Genomic DNA, 20,718 nt, shown 5'->3' on the forward strand with positions numbered 1-20,718 from the left:
AGAAAAGCCAGTATGTAGTACGTGCTCAATAAATGCTTTCTAAATGGATGAATGAACTAACCCTTTCTAATAAGAGTGTAAAGCCAAACTCAGAATTTACAATGTTTCTCACTTCCGCAAGTAGCGTCTGGGGAAAGATCGAGGCAAATTATCTGCAATTAGGCCTCTCATTAGCATATACACAAACATGAAAAGCTTGGAACGTGAAAAAAAATAAGATGCATAATTTAAAATCTAAGGGAATTTACAATATTTTTTTCTTTCAAAAATAGATTAAAAAATAAAGCTGCAAGGTTCTAAAAATTATTTTTAAAGTACCAGAAGTCACACACTCATACTCTTTTATTCCATTGTACAAATACAGACACAGGAAATGAAAGAATAAAGAAAAGCTTCATTTTGTTCCAGCTTCAGGTTTGGCCGCAGATGCGCACACTGGGAGCTGTCAAATCGATGACATTTTCCTAGGATTACAGTCTAATGGACTCTTTCATGAAGAATTTATGCTCTCTTCCTGCACCTTTTCTCCATAATATTTCTCTTTCCTTCCCTCTGTGGTAGTTGTTTGATGTCCTGGAAGTTAAGGCAATTAATGAAAATGTTTCCAGGCATGGGAATAACAATCAGCATCATTTCTCGCGATTTTTATGATTTAATGTACTACTTAGGCATAGTGGCTCAGCAGTGAAGAATCCGCCTGCAATGCAGAAGCCTCAGGAGATCCTGGGTCAATCCTTGCATCAGGAAGATCCCCTGGAGAAGGGAATGAAAACCCACTCCAGTATTCTTGCCAGGAAAATTCCATGGACAGAGGAGCCTGCTGGGCTACAGTCCATAGTGAAAGTGAAAGTGAAAGTTGGTCGGTCCTGTCTGACTCTGAGACCCCCTGGACTTTACAGTCCCTGGAATTGTCCAGGCCAGAATACTGAAGTGGGTAGCCTTTCCCTTCTCCAGGGAATCTTCTCAACCCAGGGATCGAACCCAGGTCTCCCACATTGCAGGCAGATTCTTTACCAGCTGAACCACAGTGGAAGCCTAAGAGTCCTGGAGTGAGTAGCCCATCCCTTCTCCAGCAGATCTTCCCGACACAGGAATCAAACCGAGGTCTCCTGCATTGCAGGAGGATTCTTTACTAACTGAGCTATTAGGGAAGCATTTTATTTATATCCTATTTATGCAAAGTGGTTTTTAATCTTCTCTAGTGTTTCTCCATCAGGCATATTTAAGAAAATAACTATAAAAATAGCCTATTAAATGTTCCAAATAGTTCAAAATATCTGATTAAACATTGGTCTTAGATTAATGACACAAAGTAACAATTGATGTAATATGGTGAATTTTATGTTTCTATTATTATTAAATAAATTTTACTGCTCTCCAAGAAATTACATTACCTAAACCATAGTTCAAGATCTGGTTCTCCTATCTAAAGTGGATCTTCCCCTGAGTCGGGACGATCCCCTGGAGGAGGGTATGGTAACCCACTCCAGTATTTTTGCCCTGAAAATCCCATGGATGGAGGAGCCTGACAGGCTACAATCCATGGGGTCACAAAGAGTGAGATACAACTGAGTGACTTCACTTTTCTTTCTTTCAAATCTAAAATGGCTACATTTCTAGAGACAGGACGTAGATTTAACAGCATAAGTTAAAAGACAGAAACTTCAGTATAGCTAGAACATAAACTACAAGTTGCTTGAGAAACCATGTCCATTCAAAATACTCCTTCTATCACTGTTTACCTTCAAAACTCATCAGATTATAGTAACATCTATCATTTTATGACTCAGAAACTCAGAAAAGGCTTTCAACACTAACCCCATTTCACTGATTTATATGATTCCATTCATTTGCATGAAAAATGGAAGCACCATCCAGCTGCTTCCAAATGTCCAGAGGTCCTGGAATGACCCACTCATGCATCCTGCACATTGAAAGTGTCCACACAATGTGGGCTGGGCGGTAATGTACTACATACGGGAGGGGAAGGCATTGATGCAAGCTGGAGGAATAAAGAAAGTTAAGTTGGTGCATGCAAGAGAACATGTGCAGATTGACAAGAAAAATAAATGGAAAAACAAAGATGGCAAAACTGGTATACTGCACATTCTTGTAACAGTTAAACATTAGGATTTTGAAAAAGTAGTACGACAGATTCGGTAACTACCACACTGCACATACTTCTAGGTACAACATTTAAAATACTCAACAACTTGCATGATTATCTTGATCATTAATTAAGGCAAAAATTTAAAAGCTTTCTCCAACCTTTTTCTCTATTTGTGTATACATATATATACACACAGGCTTTCCAGGTGGTGCTAGTGGTAAAGAATCTACCTGCTAATGCAGGAGAAACAGGAGAAAAATAGCAACCCATTCCGGTATTCTTGCCTAGGAAATCCCATGGACGGAGAAACCTGGTGGGCTACAGTCCACGGAGTCATGACTGAGTGACAGAACATACAACACACACACACACACACACACAAACACACACACACAAATATATGTCTGCACACACAAACACAAATGTACACTAAAAGTTTTCATCAGGTTACAGGAGTCATAGAACCAATTGCTCACCAAATTATCCCTATACGTCTGATTTTAGAAACTGCCGGCATGATGGTTCCTTTGCCCAGGCTGCCCTGAGCCGAATGGTACCCCTCGCTGAGCCATGACTGGGCATCACATGCTTTCATGGCCCCAAGTCACTCATCACCCCTAAGTCGACAGCAATTTGGCCCCTGCACCTGGCCGCGGAGGAGGAGTTGGCATGGATATGCCCCCAGATGCCAGCCACACTCCACATTACCAGGACTTAAAGGACTGGTGTCTCTGCCCCAACCCCAGCTCACCTGCCTCTGCCACCTCTGGACACCCCGCCCCCTAACAGCAGGGGCATCCCACATGCCCTGCTCCTCACCTCCTACTTCCTCACCACTTTTGCATCCTCCACTGGCAATGCCATTAGACTCTTTGTAGTCTCAATAAGTAGACTATTGCTGTTTACTATTTCTGTTTTCTGTTTAGACTATTTCTGTAAACAGAAATTCAAAAGAAGAATTTTTAAAAGAATTTTAAAAGAATATTTAACCACAGATAATGTTACACTGTTGTGGATCAACAAAATAATTGCTCTGAATAGATGGTCCTTTTGGCCCTGGCAATGAAACCTCAATGTGATAACCTGGGACTGATGCCGGGAGCCGGCGAGAGACATTCCACTCGTGACAAAGGTCATGAGGAAGGAGGCTCGGCATACGCAAAGGCGGGATCGAGCCTCGGGAGTGCCCCCGGATATTCTCGAGCATCTACCCCCCAAAAACCAGAGTCTGCCTACTTTATTGCTTTGTGCTCTCACCTCTGACTTTACTGGGGGCTGTCCCCCACCACCATCTCACTCTCTCTGTCAAAGAGTTAACTTACAGCTCCAATTAATAAAGTTCCTGGGCAATTAGGAGTGTTTAAATCCAAACCCCTCAGATGGCTCTCTAACTCGCCTGACAAGTTTACCCGGACACCTACAGCTATGCATACGATTGTTTACAGTCTCCCAGCCTCCAGAGGCACGGGAAGCTTAAGATATTCAAATAGCTTAGAGCCTCTCAGAGAATTAGAAACTGTCAGAATAAAACTAGTAAAAGATTTCATTGATGAGCCAATGTTTGTTGCCAAGTTTTCACATCCCCTGAATTGTATCCTTGAATGTGCATTAATTAATATAGTTGGTATGTAGAAAAAATAAGTAGTGGCCTTGGTGTTAGTAACTTTAGACCCTTAAGGTAGTAAATTCTTTCCTTTGTAAACCCATTACACATCCACCCTATAGGAACGTAATCTTATCTTCGGAAGATGGCGCCAAACCTTAAAATAATTACTCTTAGAGAAAATAAGTCTTTGTTGATAAGTCCTTGTCAAGAGTCATAAAATGTTAATAGGCCTCTGGCCAGAAGATGATGTAAATCACCTAAACCATTTGTATACGATAAATCTGCAGGAAAGAAACCCTGGTTTTTGATAAGCATCAAAGACTGCTGATTTTGCATCCCCTATTATCCTCTATGTGTAACTTAGGGTATAAAAGCCCCTGTTGAAAATAAAGCTATGGGCCTTGCTCACCAACGCTTGGTCTCCCCATGTCATTCTTCCCTTTAACTTCCAGCTGAGTGTCCATCTGGAGCGTGGATATCCTCTGCGACCATTTATTTGCCTGGGCTTCTAAGACCCACTCGAGAAGGTGTCTAAGGTGGGGCACCTTCCGCTATTCGAGAGGGCGCCTGCGGCCTCCGTGGTCAGAGCTAACCTGGTGTCACGGGTTATATTGATCTTCCGCGTAAACCAAGCCACTCAGCTTCTTTTCTCCACTGAATTTTCCTACTGAGCTATCCTCATTCTATTCCTCTTTATTATCTCTAATTAACATTTGAATAGGTCGCCTAGCCGTCTCTCCTTCGAATACCCTGGATCAGCCGGGGCTGGACCCCGGCAGACTGAGGACAGTGGTAAGCAGTGGTTAAAAACCACGTGACCTGGCGGTTCTGTGTTAGAGATGGTAGAGGAAGAAGTTTGAGGGGTAACAAGCCCCTGTGAAAGCACCAGACCGAGAAGCTGTGCAGGAATGGTGGACCCACAATCACTGCAGGTGAGGCTGGCCCCTCTCTGGGTTGGTTGGCACCAGTTCTCTTTGCACTCACTTTGCCTCACCTGTAGTTCAACCTGTGGGTATCAGCTTCCAGAAAGAGATGTGGAGAGGGAAGTGGGGTTCACCCCAGGTACTTATATGGAGAGGCAGAGGCTTTGATGGAGAAAGTGGGGCTCTAGCAGGATAGGATCCAGCTTCTTTTGCAGGGGGCATGGAAGAGAAGAGGAATAGGGAGCCATCACTGACCACTTTATGGGGTGCCATGAAACCATAAGTGATGACTTCCTCTGTCTCCTTTTGAACTGAACTGCTTCCAGGGGTCAAATATCAAAAACAACACCCTTCTCTTTAGGGAAGGCTTTATTTTCTCCCAAGCATCTCTAATTAATTCTCATCTACTCCTCACATTTCGCCCAATGCTTGAGGCAACATTTCCACTTATCACTCTCTAAGTGCTTTGGCTCAGACATAAGTGAGAATGTTCATCAACTTCCTGGGGGTGGAGGTGTTTAGGCCCTTCTTACCTGCATCATCATCCTGGCTGCAAGGAGACAGCCTTGAATGTGCCAGAACATCATTCAAAGGGGAGTGGGTCAGGCAGAGGCTTGGTTCAGGAGCTTTCCAGGCTGAGGTAGACAGTTCCCAAAACTGACTGTCCAGCTCAGGAGCCAGAGCACAAGCCCAGCCTGGAGGAAGATCCCAGACTCTCCTCGGCAGCATGGCTGGCTGTGGGGCAGCCGTGGGGGTGCAGAAGTCTATGAAATATGTTTATTTTGAGTCTCCTAAACGGTTCACAATTTCACACCTCTTTGTCCAGTCCCCTGATGGTTTTGACACATGGCCTTGAATGGTTCTGTTACTGTTTTCAGTCAGGAAGTCATGTCTAGTTGACTCTTTGTGACCCCATGGCCTGCAGCACGCCAGGCTTACCTGTCCTTCACTATCTCCTGGAGTTTGCTCAAATTGTTATCCATTGAATCAGTGATGCTATCTAATCATCTCATTCTTGCTGCCTACTTCTCCTGCCCTCAATCTTTCCCAGCATCAGGGTCTTTTCCAATGAGGTGGCTCTTCGCATCAGGTGGCCAAAGTATTGGAGCTTCAGCTTCAGCATCAGTCCTTCCAATAAATAGTCAGGGTTGATTTCCCTTAGGATTGACTGGTTGGATCTCCTTGCTGTCCAAGGGACTCTCAAGAGTCTTCTCTAGCACCACAGTTTGAAAGCATCAGTTCTTCCACACTTATGGTCCAACATCCATACGTGACTACTGGAAAAATCATAGCTTTGATTATACAGACTTTAGAATCTACGTCTCTTACATCTGCATTGGCAGACAGATTCTCTACTGCTGGCACCACCTGGGAAGCCCTATGACCTGCTCTAAGAATTGACAAGTCTTGGTTCTCATTTGAAAAGCAGATAAATCCTAAATATTTGCTCATGTCTTATCTGTATCATCTCATCAGTGAGTTCCTTCTCCTCTGATTTATACACTTGTAAGAGCAACTCCCTTGCTTCTTCCAACCTGAAGGCTGCTATGAAGTTAAAATAAAGTTGTGAAAAGTGAAAATTAAGTCACTCAATCGTGTCTGACTCTTTGTGACCCCATGAACTGTAGCCCACCAGGCTCCTCTGTCCATGGGATTTTCCAGGCAAGAATACTGGAGTGGGTTGCCATTTCCTTCTCCAGGGGATCTTCCTGACCCAGGGATAGAACCCAGGTCTCCCGCATTAGAGGCAGACGCATTAGAGGCAGACCTCTGAGCCACCAGGGAAGCCCAAAATAAAATAAAGTTACTCATTCATTTAAAGACGTAAATCCTCTTATCATTGGGAACCCACTTCTACCTCAGCTTAACCAGGACTGCAGTGTGTTATACTCCACATCTTTTCTACAGCAGGAATAGTTGGTTGATTACCCAAGAGATATTTTGATTCAGTTCTGAAGCAAATATCACTATATTTTTTTTAGTGGGTGAATTATGTTTAAGTCAAACACACTAAACATATATACCTGTGGCGGATTCATGTTGATATATGGCAAAACCAATACAATATTGTAAAGTTAAAAAATAAAATAAAATTTAAAATAAATAAATAAAACTAATTCCCTCTGCCAGTGGTTGGTCTGGAGGTGGGCATGTGACTCAACTCTACCAATGAGACAAAAAGGGGAAATCTTCTGAAGACACTGGGGAAATGTTTTCCTCTTTAAGAAGAACAAGAATAGAGTGCATGATAAGTGGCTTCAGCCATGTCTGACTCTTTGCGACCCCATGGACTATAGCCCGCCAGGCTCCTCTGTCCATGGCATTCTCCAGGCAAGAATCCTGGAGAGGGCTGCCATGCCCTTTTCCAGGACAGCTTCCCAACACAGGGATTGAACCCTGGTCTCCTGCATTGGCAAGCGGTTTCTTTACCACTAGTGCCACACCGGGCTTCCCTTGTGGCTCAGATGGTAAAGAGTTCGCCTGGGGAGAAAGAGGAGCCTGGCCGGCTATAGTCCGTGGGGTCGCAAAGGGTCGGGTTCAACTGAGCATGCACACACGTATTCTTTCTTCTGGGTAAAAATTGCAACCAATTACGGAAGAATGACAGAATCAAATTACTTTGAGTTGTTACAATCAGGCTTGGAGCCTCAGAAGCCCAAGCCTGTGTCCTTCTGGTGCGTTGGGCACCAAGGCAGACAGCACACTGGCAGACATTCTTCCAGAAACGAGATGTTCAAGGATCAGGCATATCCCTTGGTCCCAGCTTCAGGAAGCTAAAACGGCACTCCCATTTCATTTTGTCCCCTCCTCTACACCCTTTTAAAGCCCTCATTCTATCTATCTTGAAATTTCTACATTATGTTCATACATAAATGCTAATGACTTTCAGGTTCCTCACGAGTCCCTTCAAAATCCTAACGTAGAAGTTCTTCATCTATTTTTGCAAACGCTGCAGCCCAGCCCTGTTGTGCAACCAGTGCTCTTGTCACCTGCTCTGCTGGTGGCTGCAACTGTCAAAGGAGCACTGTGTTCGTTACTTACTCCGACCCCAAGCTGACAGGGAGAAGCCAGAATGCACGATTCGATGCTTCAATATAAAAAGTGTATGTGGGTACAGCCTGCTATGTTTTTCTATTTTAAAGAACAAGACGGATAATTTTTGTGCTATCACTGCCACGTGTCTGCCTCACCTTTGTTGTGGCTGCTACCTCAAGACAATGAACTGCAATAATATAATTTTTCTTCCTAACGATCTTTGATGTTGGCAGTTTAAAGGCTGGAGTTTAATTACACATGACATGTGGACAGAAATGGTCATGTCTACTGATTTCAGGCCCATAGCAAGGAAAGCAAGAAATAGAAATCAACAGAACTCTATCAGATCAGCTTAAGTAAGGGTGTGATGGCAGATGTGTCCTCTTGTAGCGTATCTTAACTAATGTGGATCCAAATTGGGAACATATCAATTTGTTCATTAAACAAAGACTAATAAGGTCAACTGTATCTACATTAACTTTTTAATGCAAGTATGGCATGCTAGTCATTTTGTGCCTATCTATATAAAAGCAGGGGCTTCCCTGTTGGCTCAGATGGTAAAGAATCTGCCTGCAGTGCAGGAGACCCAAGTTTGATTCCTGGGTTTGGAAGATCCCCTGGAGGAGGAAATGGCATCCCACTCCAGTATTCTTGGCTGGAGAATTCCATGGACAGAGGAGCCTGGCAGGCTACAGACCATGGGGTCGCAGAGAGTTAGATACAAAAGAGTGACTAAAAGAAACATAAAAGCAACTATTTAAAAAATTAAAATATTTGCTTGATTATATTTAGAAAAAAATTTTTCAAATGCCTATTTTAGCCAAATCTTTATTATAAGAAAATTTTGTGCAGGATTTGCTCTCTTTCTGGGCCATAGAGGAGTATATAAAATCACTTTCCGGTGACCTTGGGTAGACTGAAACTTAGTGATGAGCGGTGTTCACTCAGTGGCTAGTCTCCATCCCCAGAGGTAACTTTCAGGCTGACAGGAGGAATACATCAATAATTAGCCCTTAAGATGCGATTCTTCCTTGGCCTAATTATTCGGGCCATTTTCACTGACAATTGTAAAAGGAGTTAATGACAACATTGGAGGGCTAGTTCCAGTGACTTTCAAATTGAAAAATAAAAAGACAGTGAAATGGAGCCAATCCAAGGTTTTCTTTTCAGCTGAGAGCCAGAAAGCTGCATAACACAGGAGTAACCACATTCCTGCTCAGAAGACTTATCCTGAAGCTACACAGCCACTAGTTCCACACTGACAGCAGAAACGGATCTGCTAGAATGTGGGGGTTGGATTAGAGTGCTCCATGTGTCTGTCATAGAGAGTGAAGTAAGTCAGAAAAAGAAAAACAAATATCATATATCAATGCATATATATAGAATCTAGAACAATGGTACAGATGGACCGGTTTCAGGGCAGGAATAGAAATGCAGATGCAGAGAAAAAGCCTGCAGACACACTGGGGGAAGGAGGAGGTGGGACGAATCGAGGGCAGCACTGACGTACACACACGGCTCTGTGTAAGCCCGAGGGCTAGTGGGAAGCTGTGCAACACAGGGAGCGCAGCGCAGCGCTCTGTGATGGCCGAGAGGAGTGGGACGGGGGCGTGGGGAGGGAGTTCAAGAAGGAGCGGATATGTGTATACCTATGGCTGATTCACCTTGATTTACAGCAGAAACTAACACAACATCGAAAAGCAATTAGACTCCAATCAAAAAAAAAAAAGTGATCCATTTTTACTCATTTGCTTACACACAGAGAATTTCTGGAAGAACCAATAACAAATTAATAACATCAGGTGTGGATTTGAAAGGGGGTATGCAGACCTGGGAATAGAGGGGTGAAGGGCTTGGGTTGGGACTAGAATTTCCTCTGCAGACTTTTAAAAATACTTTTGAGTTTTGAATGATTATCTATTTACAAAAGAAAATAAAATATCAAGGACAAACCAGCAGTAATCTCCAGCGCAGAAGATGCTGCTAGGTGGGAACAAATTGGTCAGGTAAAGCTTTCCTACCAGGAGCTGCACCAGAGCCCTGAAGGGAGGAAGAAGCCCAATCCAGTGACAGAGAACTTGGCTCCTTCTGAGATTTCACGGGACAAAGCCAATCACAGCAGAAGAAAACATAACAAAGGCAATTCCACAAATGTCACCCCTGCTCAAGTTCACAGTGTAGCATTTCATTCCCGAAAGACCCTGGATCCAGGGAGACACTGACCTTCTCGTTGTTTTTTGTTGAGCCCTGTGGACAAATGTGCTTCTCAGGCTGCTTCTGACAAGGTTAAAAATGAACTAATACATGGTTTGCACTTCCTATGAGTAAACACGAGGCTGCCCTTGAACCCAGTGGACATGTACCGGTCACAGTGAACTGAGAAGGAGTTTCATTGCAAATCCTTACCATGGGGCATCGTGAGAATTCGACAAAAATCTTCATATTCATGAAGCTTAATTACATCAAAATTGCCAATCTGTAAAACACGGCTGCATATGAATACCACTTTCAAGTCTGAAACATGAACAAGGAGCCTAGGTCCCCTGGAGACACCACTGCGGTCTGTGCAGAAAAACACAAGTGAAAGGGAGCTGGGCGGGGAGCAGCGGGGAGGTTGTGGGCAGGGAGTAAGAAAACTGAAAACAGATCAAGAGGTGATCTATTTACCCAGAAAAATCGAAATGCCAGTCACAGAAAGGGTGGTATTATGTACTCATACCCAACCATAATATTCAAACTGGTGAATAAAGAATCAAATAAAATCATGAATTTAAGATATTAGTCCTAAAGACAATACAAATTTTAGTTACTAAGACAAATAGAAGTTGCAAAGACCGCATGCATATCCCACCTGTTCAATAATAGGCCAAATGAGGCTTTGTCTTTAAGCGCCTGCAATAATCAGCTTGAAATCCTAAGAGCTCCTTTGGAGAGGAGGTGAAGCATCTTGAAATAACCAGGATTGAGGGCCTTCAGTAACAAATGATAAGAGCCATCATAAGAAATGATTTGCCTACAGAGATCTGCCAATGTGTCTTTTAGGATCAAAAATATATGTTTATGTACATGCATGCTAAGTCACTTCAAGTGTGTCCGATTCTGTGAGATCCTATGGACTGTAGCCTGCCAGGCTCCTCGATCCAGGGGATTCTCCAGGCAAGAATACTGGAGTGGGTTGCCATGCCCTCCTCCAGGGGATCTTCCTGACCCAGGGATCTAACCTGTGTTTATGTCTCCTATTTGGCAGTCAGGTTCTTTACCATTAGCGCCACCTGGGAAGCCCCACATGTCTAATAGTTGATAAAAATTGAGGCAATTACACTGGCAGAGCTATGGTTTCCAAGTAAGGAAATAACATGCATAAGATGAATTCTTCCATTCACTCTGTTGGGAAGATTCTCTGGTGTGCTCTGGTCCATAGTAAATTCAGAATCTCATGTTGGTTCATGTCCACAATTTGGGGTTCTGATGAAAGTCTATGTCTATCTGTCTCTATCTAACCATCCATCCATCATCCATCTCTATCTGTCCATCTTCCTATCATCCATATCTATCTATGTATTTATCTATCATCCATGTCTATCTGTTTAACTATCTATCCATCTAACTACAACTCACAGGAGACAGCAGTCCACGTGGGCAAGCATGGCTGTGTGCAACACCTCTCAGATAACATTTAAACTACAATGGATGATATTTGCAGGCAGGTATGGTCAAATAATTTGCATGTAAGAAAAGACCAAATGTATTTCACACACAGACAGACACACAAATTCATGTGAATAAATCTGCTGTTTAAAAAGGAAGAGCAAAGGTGGAGTGATGTTGTGTGGAGTGATAACAACAGCAGCGGTAATCGCCAGTGTCATTCATGAGCACTAGCTATGCCCTGGGAGACATCACACCCATCACCTTTTTGTGTCTTCACAAAACAACACACTTGAGGAGTAAGTGCATGTGACGATCATCTCAGGAAAATAGCACTGGGAGTGATATGGAACAATGGCCAGGCAGGCAGCGAGGAGCAGAAGCAGAATGTGTCCAAAGGTATGACTGACTTGAAAACCTGAGTCCTTAAAGGCCGTACAAGGCTGCCTCTCTTCCAATATTAATGATAAGCAAAGAGAGAAAGAGAGGGGAAAAAAAGGAAGAAAGAGAGGAAAGAAGGAAGGAAGGAAAGAGAGGGAGAGAGGGAGGGAGGGAGGGAAGGATCTGAGTCAGTGCTGAAAAGCAGGGGCTGATGCCATCAACTGTCCAGACAGTGTATGAATTTAAATCATCGTCGTCGTCATCATCCACAGCCCCTTATCTGCAATTTCAAAATTCAAAATTCTTTGAAAATATAACAAGTATTTTCATGGTTCACCCCAAACAGACAGGGTACTCTATTTAGACCTTGTTTACCCCCACTCAGAATGAAAATTCCAAAGTCCTGCTGCAGAAATATTGAAGCAATCTTTTTCCATGGCCCACCAGGGGTATAGGAAACATTCAGAACATGCATAGCATTGTCTGTCTAAAATGTGAGGAATCCTGAAACACATTTGGCTCCCAAGGTCTGGATAAGAGCTGAGAGTATGTAGTGTCCACTGACCTGGGAAACACCTCTGACATGAAATGTCCTTGATGGTCAAAGTGACCAGAAAAAGACCTGGGGTCAAACCCAAACCAGCAATGACAGAACCTTTATCAGGAAAGGAACGTACCACTCAATACCTAATTTTTAAAAAAGCAGCTTGCTCTATTGCAAGGAGAAACCAGGGCAGAATTATCACATTAAGATCTGGCATCATCCTCTCTCTCCTTCAGGTTAATGTCATAGCCCAGTTTAGCTGAGTCCAAGGACAGCCACTTCTCAACCCTGATTACATCTGTACCCCCCAGGCTCACCAACCCTTGACCTTGAGATTTTAGGAAGCAGGATATTTTGGTGCACAGGTTCTGTGGACAAAAATGGAGAATCTGGAGAAATTATTTAAAAGACACCTAATGGCACCCCACTCCAGTACTCTTGCCTGGAAAATCCCATGGACAGAAGAGCCTGGTGGGCTGCAGTCTATGGGGTCGCTAAGAGTCAGACATGACTGAGTGACTTCACTTTCACTTTTCACCTTCATGCCTTAGAGAAGGAAATGGCAACCCACTCCAGTGTTCTTGCCTGGAGAATCCCAGGGATGGGAGAGCCTGGTGGGCTGCCGTCTATGGGGTCGCACAGAGTCGGACACGACTGAAACTACTTAGCAGCAACAGCAGCTACAGGACTATAAAACAAACTTACGTTTTCTTAGTACAGATGAGAATGGTGTTGATCTACTTATTTGCTTTTAGTGGCATTTACACTGATAACATAATTTCCCTAACAAAAGGATATACCCTCAAATTATGCAAAAATATCAGAGTATTATCAAGTCCAAAGAGACTGGGCAATAAAAAACAGAGATGTTTTATTTTCCAAAACTAGGCCTATTTCTTTAAACAAGATTCCTTCCTTGATAAATCAATGTAAACAAGATAGTAAGTAAATATTTGAAGAAATAAAACTGTAAAATTGAGATTTTTTTCATTACTTAGAATATTCCTATCAAGGGTTTTTTTCAAGGCACTTATTGTACCCACAGGATTAGAGCATAAAAAAAATCATATAACCATGGGGATTAGTGCACAATAAGGGTTACAATGATGCCCTGAACATAATAAGACTGAGGGTGCTAAGTGGTTAAAAAATTTTGTGGAGAGAAAGCATTAGAATCTATGAATGTTAGCAACTATATGAGAAATAAATGTCTAAAGGAAATTTGCTGCTTATATTTCTTCCATAAAAGGTATAATCCTGGCTACCTTGTATCCTTCAATTCTATAAAATTTTCCCTTTTTTATAGATCTTTTTCCTATCGAAATTATTATCCTGACAGATACGACGATCTAAACATGTGCTCTCTTTAACCATGCTGAGTTCCATGGTTTACACTGACCATGGTGTATTTGCCTATGAGAGCAGACATGAGGAGTGCTGTACTGGGCCCAAAGTGAATTCCAGCTCCAAATTTTACCTCCAAGTGCACCTTTGGAGAGTGGGTGTCAGACACAGGCTTCACCAGGCTCTGCTTTCCCTCAAAATATACCGTTGGGATTGGTTACCTCCCTTCCAATCCTCCCTTCCAAAAATGGAAGTAAATTTAGAAACAATAGACAGGGGTGAGTGCTCAGACGGTCATCAGAAGTCCAGCTTTACAGAGGCTCTGGAGATCTGCAAGGGCTTCCTTTGGGTGTCAGTGGTGTGTGTGTGTGTGTGTGTGTACATGCATCTGTGAGTGTGTGGGTACCACTGGCATGAGTGTCCAGGGCCACCCCACCATGCACAGGTCAGTCCCACACAACATGGAATCCACATGGCTGACACTCTGCTGCCACCTGAAAGGCTGGTTGATGGACAAATCTGTCATTATTGGACTCAAGGCATCCACATTCCCCTTAAGGTAAGAGCCCCTGGGCCTTCCTGGGAGGAGCCATCCATCTCTGGTGTGAGACAAAGTTTACAACCACCACAACCCTACATAGAGTGACTGCTTCACAGATGGGTATGTGACACAAGCCCATCTCAGCTAGCATGGAGAAAGAGAACTCTGTCCCCCTGTTGCCAAGCTGCTCGTGGTGGTGAATGATGGGCTGTTCCTGGCCTGCAGAGGGGCCAGTCTAACCTGGAGGAAACCCCAATACAGCAAGCCTGAGCAAAACTGAGATGTGCTCCTGGCAGAGATTACTTGAACACCTTGATCCAGTCAGACCTGAAGGTGGTGAGTCCTGTAATTTTTAATTATGTGAACCCGTAACATTTTTTTTTCTGGTTCTTGCTTGTCACTCATCATCAAAGAGTCCTGACCAATGCAAATGAAAGTCCAAATCCTAAACTCACCTTATTATTAGCAAGATAAGTAAAACACATTGCTTCTGAAGTATAAGTTTACAACATGCTGTTAAATATGTATGCAGATGCCCATCTGCCCAAACACTGGCAGGCTGCAGCGAAGCACACATGATATATTCATACACACACAGCCTGCCTTCCCCTCCTTAAGTGCCTGTCCCCACCTGCAAGTACCTGCTTGTCCACAGACTGAGATGACAGAGTGGGTCCTTTTTACAGGCTGAGACACACCTCTGTATCCAGCACATTTACACAGAGCCAGCTGTGAAGTCTGGGAAATCTGTGCTTTCGTGGGAGGTATAAGGGCAGCCCTTCAATGAGGACTCTGAGGTTTTCTGGCCATATTTACAAAGGTCTAGGCACCCTCTGTGTGAGGTCATTGCCATCCCAGTATGCGTTCTTTCTTCGTGGGTTTGCTTTTCTACATTGTCAGTCATTGAGGAAGCAGGTTCCTGCCTGTTTCCCTACATATGAAGGTGCTGATTACTTGGACTGCAATTCTGCTTCCAGAAAAACTGGTAGAAATCATTGGGTTCAGCCTGGCAGGGACCTACTTTCTTTAATTTTAGTCTGAATCTGGCAATAAGCAGTTCATGATCTGAGCCACAGTCGGCTCCCAGTCTTGTTTTTGTTGACTGTGTAGAGCTTCTCCATCTTTGGCTGCAAAGAATATAATCAATCTAATTTTGGTATTGACCATCTGGTGATATCCATGTGTAGAGTCTTCTCTTGTGTTGTTGGAAGACAGTGTTTGCTATGACCAGTGTGTTCTCTTTGCAAAACTCTGTTAGCCTTTGTCCTGCTTCATTCTGTACTCCAAGGTCAAATTTGCCTGTTACTTCAGGCATTTCTTAACTTCCTACTTTTGCATTCCAGTCCCTTATAAAGAAGAGGACATGTTTTGGGGGTGTTAGTTCTAGAAGGTCTTGATAGAACTGTTCAACTTCAGCTTCTTCAGGATTACTGGTTGGGGCATAGACTTGGATTACTGTGATACTGAATGGTTTGCCTTGGAAATGAACAGAGATCATTCTGTCATTTTTGAGGCTGCATCCAAGTACTGCAGTTCCAACTCTTGTTAACAATGATTGGCTACTCCATTTCTTCTAAGGGATTCTTGCCCACAGTAGTAGATATAAGGGTCATCTGACTTACATTCACCCCTTTCAGTCCATTTCAGTTCGCTGATTCCTTACTGTCAAATTCAGATTTAAATTGAAGAAAGTAGGCAAAAACCACTAGACCATTCAGGTATGACGTAAATCAAATCCCTTTTGATTATATAGTGGAAGTGACAAATAAATTAAGGGATTAGATTTGATAGACAGAGTGCCTGATGAACTATGGACAGAGGTTTGTGACACTGTACAGGAGACAGGGATCAAGACCATCCCCAAGAAAGGCAAAATGGTTGTCTGTGGAGGCCTTACAAATAGCTGTGAAAAGAAGAGAAGTGAAAAGCAAAGGAGAAAAGGAAAGATATAAACATCTGAATGCAGAGTTCCAAAGAATAGCAAGGAGAGATAAGAAAGCCTTTCTCAGTGATCAATGCAAGGAAATAGAGGAAAACAATACAATGGGAAAGACTAGAGATCTCTTCAAGAAAATTAGAGATACTGAGGGAATATTCCATGCAAAGATAGGCACAACAAAGGAAAGAAATTGTATGGACCTAACAGAATCAGAAGATATTAAGAAGAGATGGCAAGAATACACAGAAGAATTATACAAAAAAATCTTCATGATCCAGATAACCACCATGGTGTGATCGCTTACCTAGAGCCAGACATCCTGGAATGAGAAGTCAAGTGGGCCTTAGGAAACATCACTACGAACAAAGCTAGTCGAGGTGATGGAATTCCAGTTGAGCTATTTAAATTCTAAAAGATGATGCTATGAAAATGCTGCACTCAATATGCCAGCAAATTTGGAAAACTCAGCAGTGGCCACAGGACTGGAAATGGTCAGTTTTTATTCCAGTCCCAAAGAAAGTCAATGCCAAAGAATGCTCAAACTACTGCACAATTGCACTCATCTCACATGCTAGCAAAGTAATGCTCAAAATTCTCCAAGTCAGGCTTCAACAGTATGTGAACTGTGAACTTCCAGATGTTCAAATGGATTTAGAAAATGCAGAGGAACCAGAGATCAAATTGCCAACATCCATTGGATCATCAAAAAACAAGAGACTTCTAGAAAAACATCTACTTCTGTTTTACTGAGTACGCCAAAGCCTCTGACTATGTGGATCACAACAAACTGTGGGAAATTCTGAAAGAGATGGGAATAGCAGACCACCTTACCAGGTTCTTGAGAAGTCTGTATGCAGGTCAGAAAGCAATAGTTAGAACTGGACATGGAACAACAGACTGGTTCCAAATAGGGAAAGGAGTACGTCAAGGCTGTATATTGTCACCCTGCTTATTTAACTTATATGCAGAGTACATCATGAGAAACGCTGGGCTGGATGAAGCACAGTTGGAATCAAGATTGCTGGGAGAAATAGCAATAACCTCAGATAGGCGGATGACACTACCCTTATGGCAGAAACCAAAGAACTAAAGAGTCTCTTGATGAAAGTGAAAGAGGAGAGTGAAAAAGTTGGCTTAAAACTCAACATTCAGAAAACGAAGATCATGGCATCTGGTCCCATCACTTCATGGCAAATAGATGGGGGAAACAGTGGAAACAGTGACAGACTTTATATTTTTGAGCTCCAAAATCACTGCAGATGGTGACTGCAGCCATGAAATTAAAAGACGCTTATTCCTTGGAAGAAAAGCTATGACCAACCTAGACAGCATATTAAAAATAGAGACATTAGTTTGCCAACACAGGTCCATCTACTCAAAGTTATGGTTTTTCCAGTAGTCATGTATGGATCTGAGATTTGGACTATAAAGGAAGCTGAGTGCTGAAGAATTGATGTTTTTGAACTGTGGTGTTGGAAAAGTCCCTTGGACTGCAAGGAGATCCAACCAGTCTATCCTGAAGGAAATCAGTCTTGAATATTCATTGGAAGGACTGATGCTGAAGCTGAAACTCCAATACTTTGGCCACCTGATGCAAAGAACTGACTCATTTGACAAGATCCTGATTCTGGGAAAGATTGAAGGCAAGAGAGGGGATGACAGAGGATGAGATGGTTGAATAGCATCACTGGCTCAATGGACCTGAGTTTGAGTAAACTCCGGGAGTTGGTGATGGACAGGGAAGCTAGGCGTGCTGCAGTCCATTGGGTTGCAAAGAGTTGGACACGACTGAGCCACTGAACAGAACTGAACTGGCAGGGACCAGCACAGTGGCGGTCTTGAGAGAGGATGCCCCATTCCTGACAACACTCACCCTCTGGAGAGAAGGTGTTTGCATTTTTGCTAAGAGAGTGGCCAGTGAATGCCCATGAAACATCATGGGGCACAAAGGTATGCTGAGAAAAACACTGAGACAGTGAGCAGGGTAAGAGAGCAAGTCCTTCTCCCTCTCAGTTCCTGCCCATCCATTCCAGCTGCTTCCCAAGCTCAAGGACCCCAAACAGGTGATCTCTGTCAATACAGGCAGAGCAAGTCATCTGTGCCCAGAATCGAGTTGCAAACTTGTACTGTGTATTTGACCTGTGAGTGAAGGAGTCTTTTAGGCTGTTTTATTAATGAAACTTTGGCCATACTAGAAAAGAAACCAATGTCTCTTGTTTGATAAATAGTGTGTTCCCACTACATGCCTTTTCATACTATTCATGGGATTCTCTCGGTAAGAATACTGGAGTTGTTTGCCATTCCCTCCTCCCAGAAAACAAGGGAATTCCAGAAAAATGTCCACTTCTGCTTTATTGACTATGCTAAAGCCTTTGACTGCATGGATCACAACTAACTGTGGAAAATTCTTAAGGAGATGGGAATACCAGACCATCTTACCTATCCCCTGAGAAACCTGTATGCAGGTCAAGAAGCAACAGTTAGAACTGGACATGGAACAATGGACTGGTTCCAAATTGGGAAAGGTGTATGTCAAGGCTTCATATTGGGTTGCCATTTCCTTCTCCAGGAGATCTTCCCAACACAGGGATCGAACCCGGGTCTCCCGCATTGCAGGCAGACGCTTTACCATCTGAGCCACCAGAGAAGCTCCTTTATTTAACATAAATACAGAATACATCATTCTAAATGCCAGGCTGGATGAAGCATAAGCTGGAATCAAGATTGCCAGGAGAAATATCAACTTCAGATACGCCGATGATACCACTCTAATGGTAGAAAGGGAAGAGGTACTGAACAGCCTCTTGATGAAGGTGAAAGAGAAGACTGAAAAAGCTAGCTTAAAAGTCAACATTCAAAAAACAAAGATCATGCCATCCAGTCCCATCACTTCATGGCAGATAGGCAAAAAGTGGAAGCAGCAATGTATTTTATTTTCCTGTGCTTGAAAATCACTGCAGATGGTGACTGCAGCCATGAACTCCAAAGACGCTGGCTCTTCGGTAGGAAAGCCGTGATAAACCTAGAGAGCATATTAAAAAGCAGAAACATCACTTTGCCGACAAAGGTCCACATAGTCAAAGCTATGTTTTCTCTAGTAGTCAGTTATGGATGTGAGAGTTGGACCACAAAGTAGGCTGAGCTCCCAAGAACTGATGCTTTCAAATTGTGGTGCTGAAGAAGACTCTTGAAAGTCCCTTGGACTGCAAGGAGACCAAACCTATCAATCCTAAAGTAAATCAACCCTGAATATTCATTGGCAGGACTGATGCTGAAGTTGAAGCTCCGATAGTTTGGCCACCTGATGTGAAGAGCCAACTCATTGGAAAGGCCCTAATGCTGGGCAAGACTGAAGGCAGGAGGAGAAGGGGAGGACAGAGGATGAGAGGGTTGGATGGTATCACCGACTCAATGGACATGAATTTGAGCAAACTCCTGGAGAAAGTGAAGGACAGGGAAGGCTGGTGTGCTGCAGTCCATGGGGTCGCAAAGAGCTGGACATGACTTAGCAACTCAACAACAGCTATGTGCCAGGTGCTGTTCTAAACGCAGGGAGCAGCACCAGACACAACAAAGGACCTACTCTCAGATGCTGTTGTTCTGAGCAACCAAAGGCACAACCGAACCCCAGAGCCTCAGCCGGTGGCAGCTGCTATGAGGAAAACCGGGAGTGCAGCTGGGTGCGAGGAGCGGTGGTGCAGAGAGGGAGCTGGAGGGGCCTCCTGGGTAAGTGTGTCTGAGTCACCACACGAGTGGGAAGACGTGACCAGCAAGTTCCCGTGAATCCTTGGGGACAGAATATCCTGGTGGGAGAAAGACTGATGCAAAGTACCTGAGCAGAAACAAGGCGATAGGACTGACTCAGGGGACAAGAATGGGCCGCCCCCTCCTTCTCAGGCCAGGGCAGGCTCCTGGCCACTGTCAGCACGGGCCTCAGCCTCTCCCCTGCTCCTTTGCCCACTATGTCCCTTCTCCACCTCATCTCTCACTGATCTAAAGGACTGTCTGTCACAGACATGCCCCTGGACTCCCTGAGGCTGGGCCCCAAGAATCCCTCTTACAAGTCCCACCCTCTTCCCACTGCCAGCATGTCTCAATATCATGACCAGAGTTATCTGCATGACTATCTGAGGCCTTCCTGGGACCACAGGCCGATGAGTACAGAAGCCTGGACACCACTGCTGACCCCCTAGCCCTTGCAACGCTGAACCTCATCCTGCATCCACATGCTGCCCAGCTCAGGACTACATCCCGCTGAAAGAACCCATGAGTAAGTGCTGACTACCATCTGCAGCCCGTTCTCTCCAAAACACAGTGAGCTTTGTTGGCCATGATGCTGGTTGTGGAGACTCAGATGGGAGCTCGCAGAACAATGGTTAGACCCCCACCAGGGCCTTGTATGATGATCTCATGACACGTGTTCTTTTGGCCCACAGGTGATGAGAAGCAGGGTCAGCCCCTGCTTCTCCCTAGTTCACACCTGCCTGAGGACCAACCCAGGATGGCATGCGCTTATGCAGCTGGCTGCCTCTCCTTGGTGGGGACCTCTAGTTCTCTTGTGGTGACTTGGCCGGACCAGTTCCACCTGGAAAAGGCCAGGTAAGAGAGGAAGATGCTTTTCTCCCGCTCCTGGTCCTCACACCAGG

At 43.9% G+C, this 20,718-nt stretch overlaps 1 protein-coding gene across 1 annotated transcript in view; it reads right to left on the reverse strand.

The window, feature by feature from the left end:
• Positions 1 to 327: 327 nt before the first annotated feature.
• The window catches only part of LOC112586668 (Down syndrome cell adhesion molecule-like), a 232,426-nt gene continuing 212,035 nt past the window's right edge, over positions 328 to 20,718 (reverse strand). Inside the window, exon 5 of the mRNA XM_045165315.1 lies at positions 328 to 573. Within this exon, the coding sequence (XP_045021250.1) occupies positions 491 to 573 (83 nt within the window). The 3' untranslated portion in view covers positions 328 to 490. The remainder of the gene's footprint in view (positions 574 to 20,718) is intronic.

The sequence above is a fragment of the Bubalus bubalis genome, chromosome 1 (genome assembly GCF_019923935.1).
Source record: "Bubalus bubalis isolate 160015118507 breed Murrah chromosome 1, NDDB_SH_1, whole genome shotgun sequence".
Classification (NCBI taxonomy): Eukaryota; Metazoa; Chordata; class Mammalia; order Artiodactyla; family Bovidae; genus Bubalus; species Bubalus bubalis.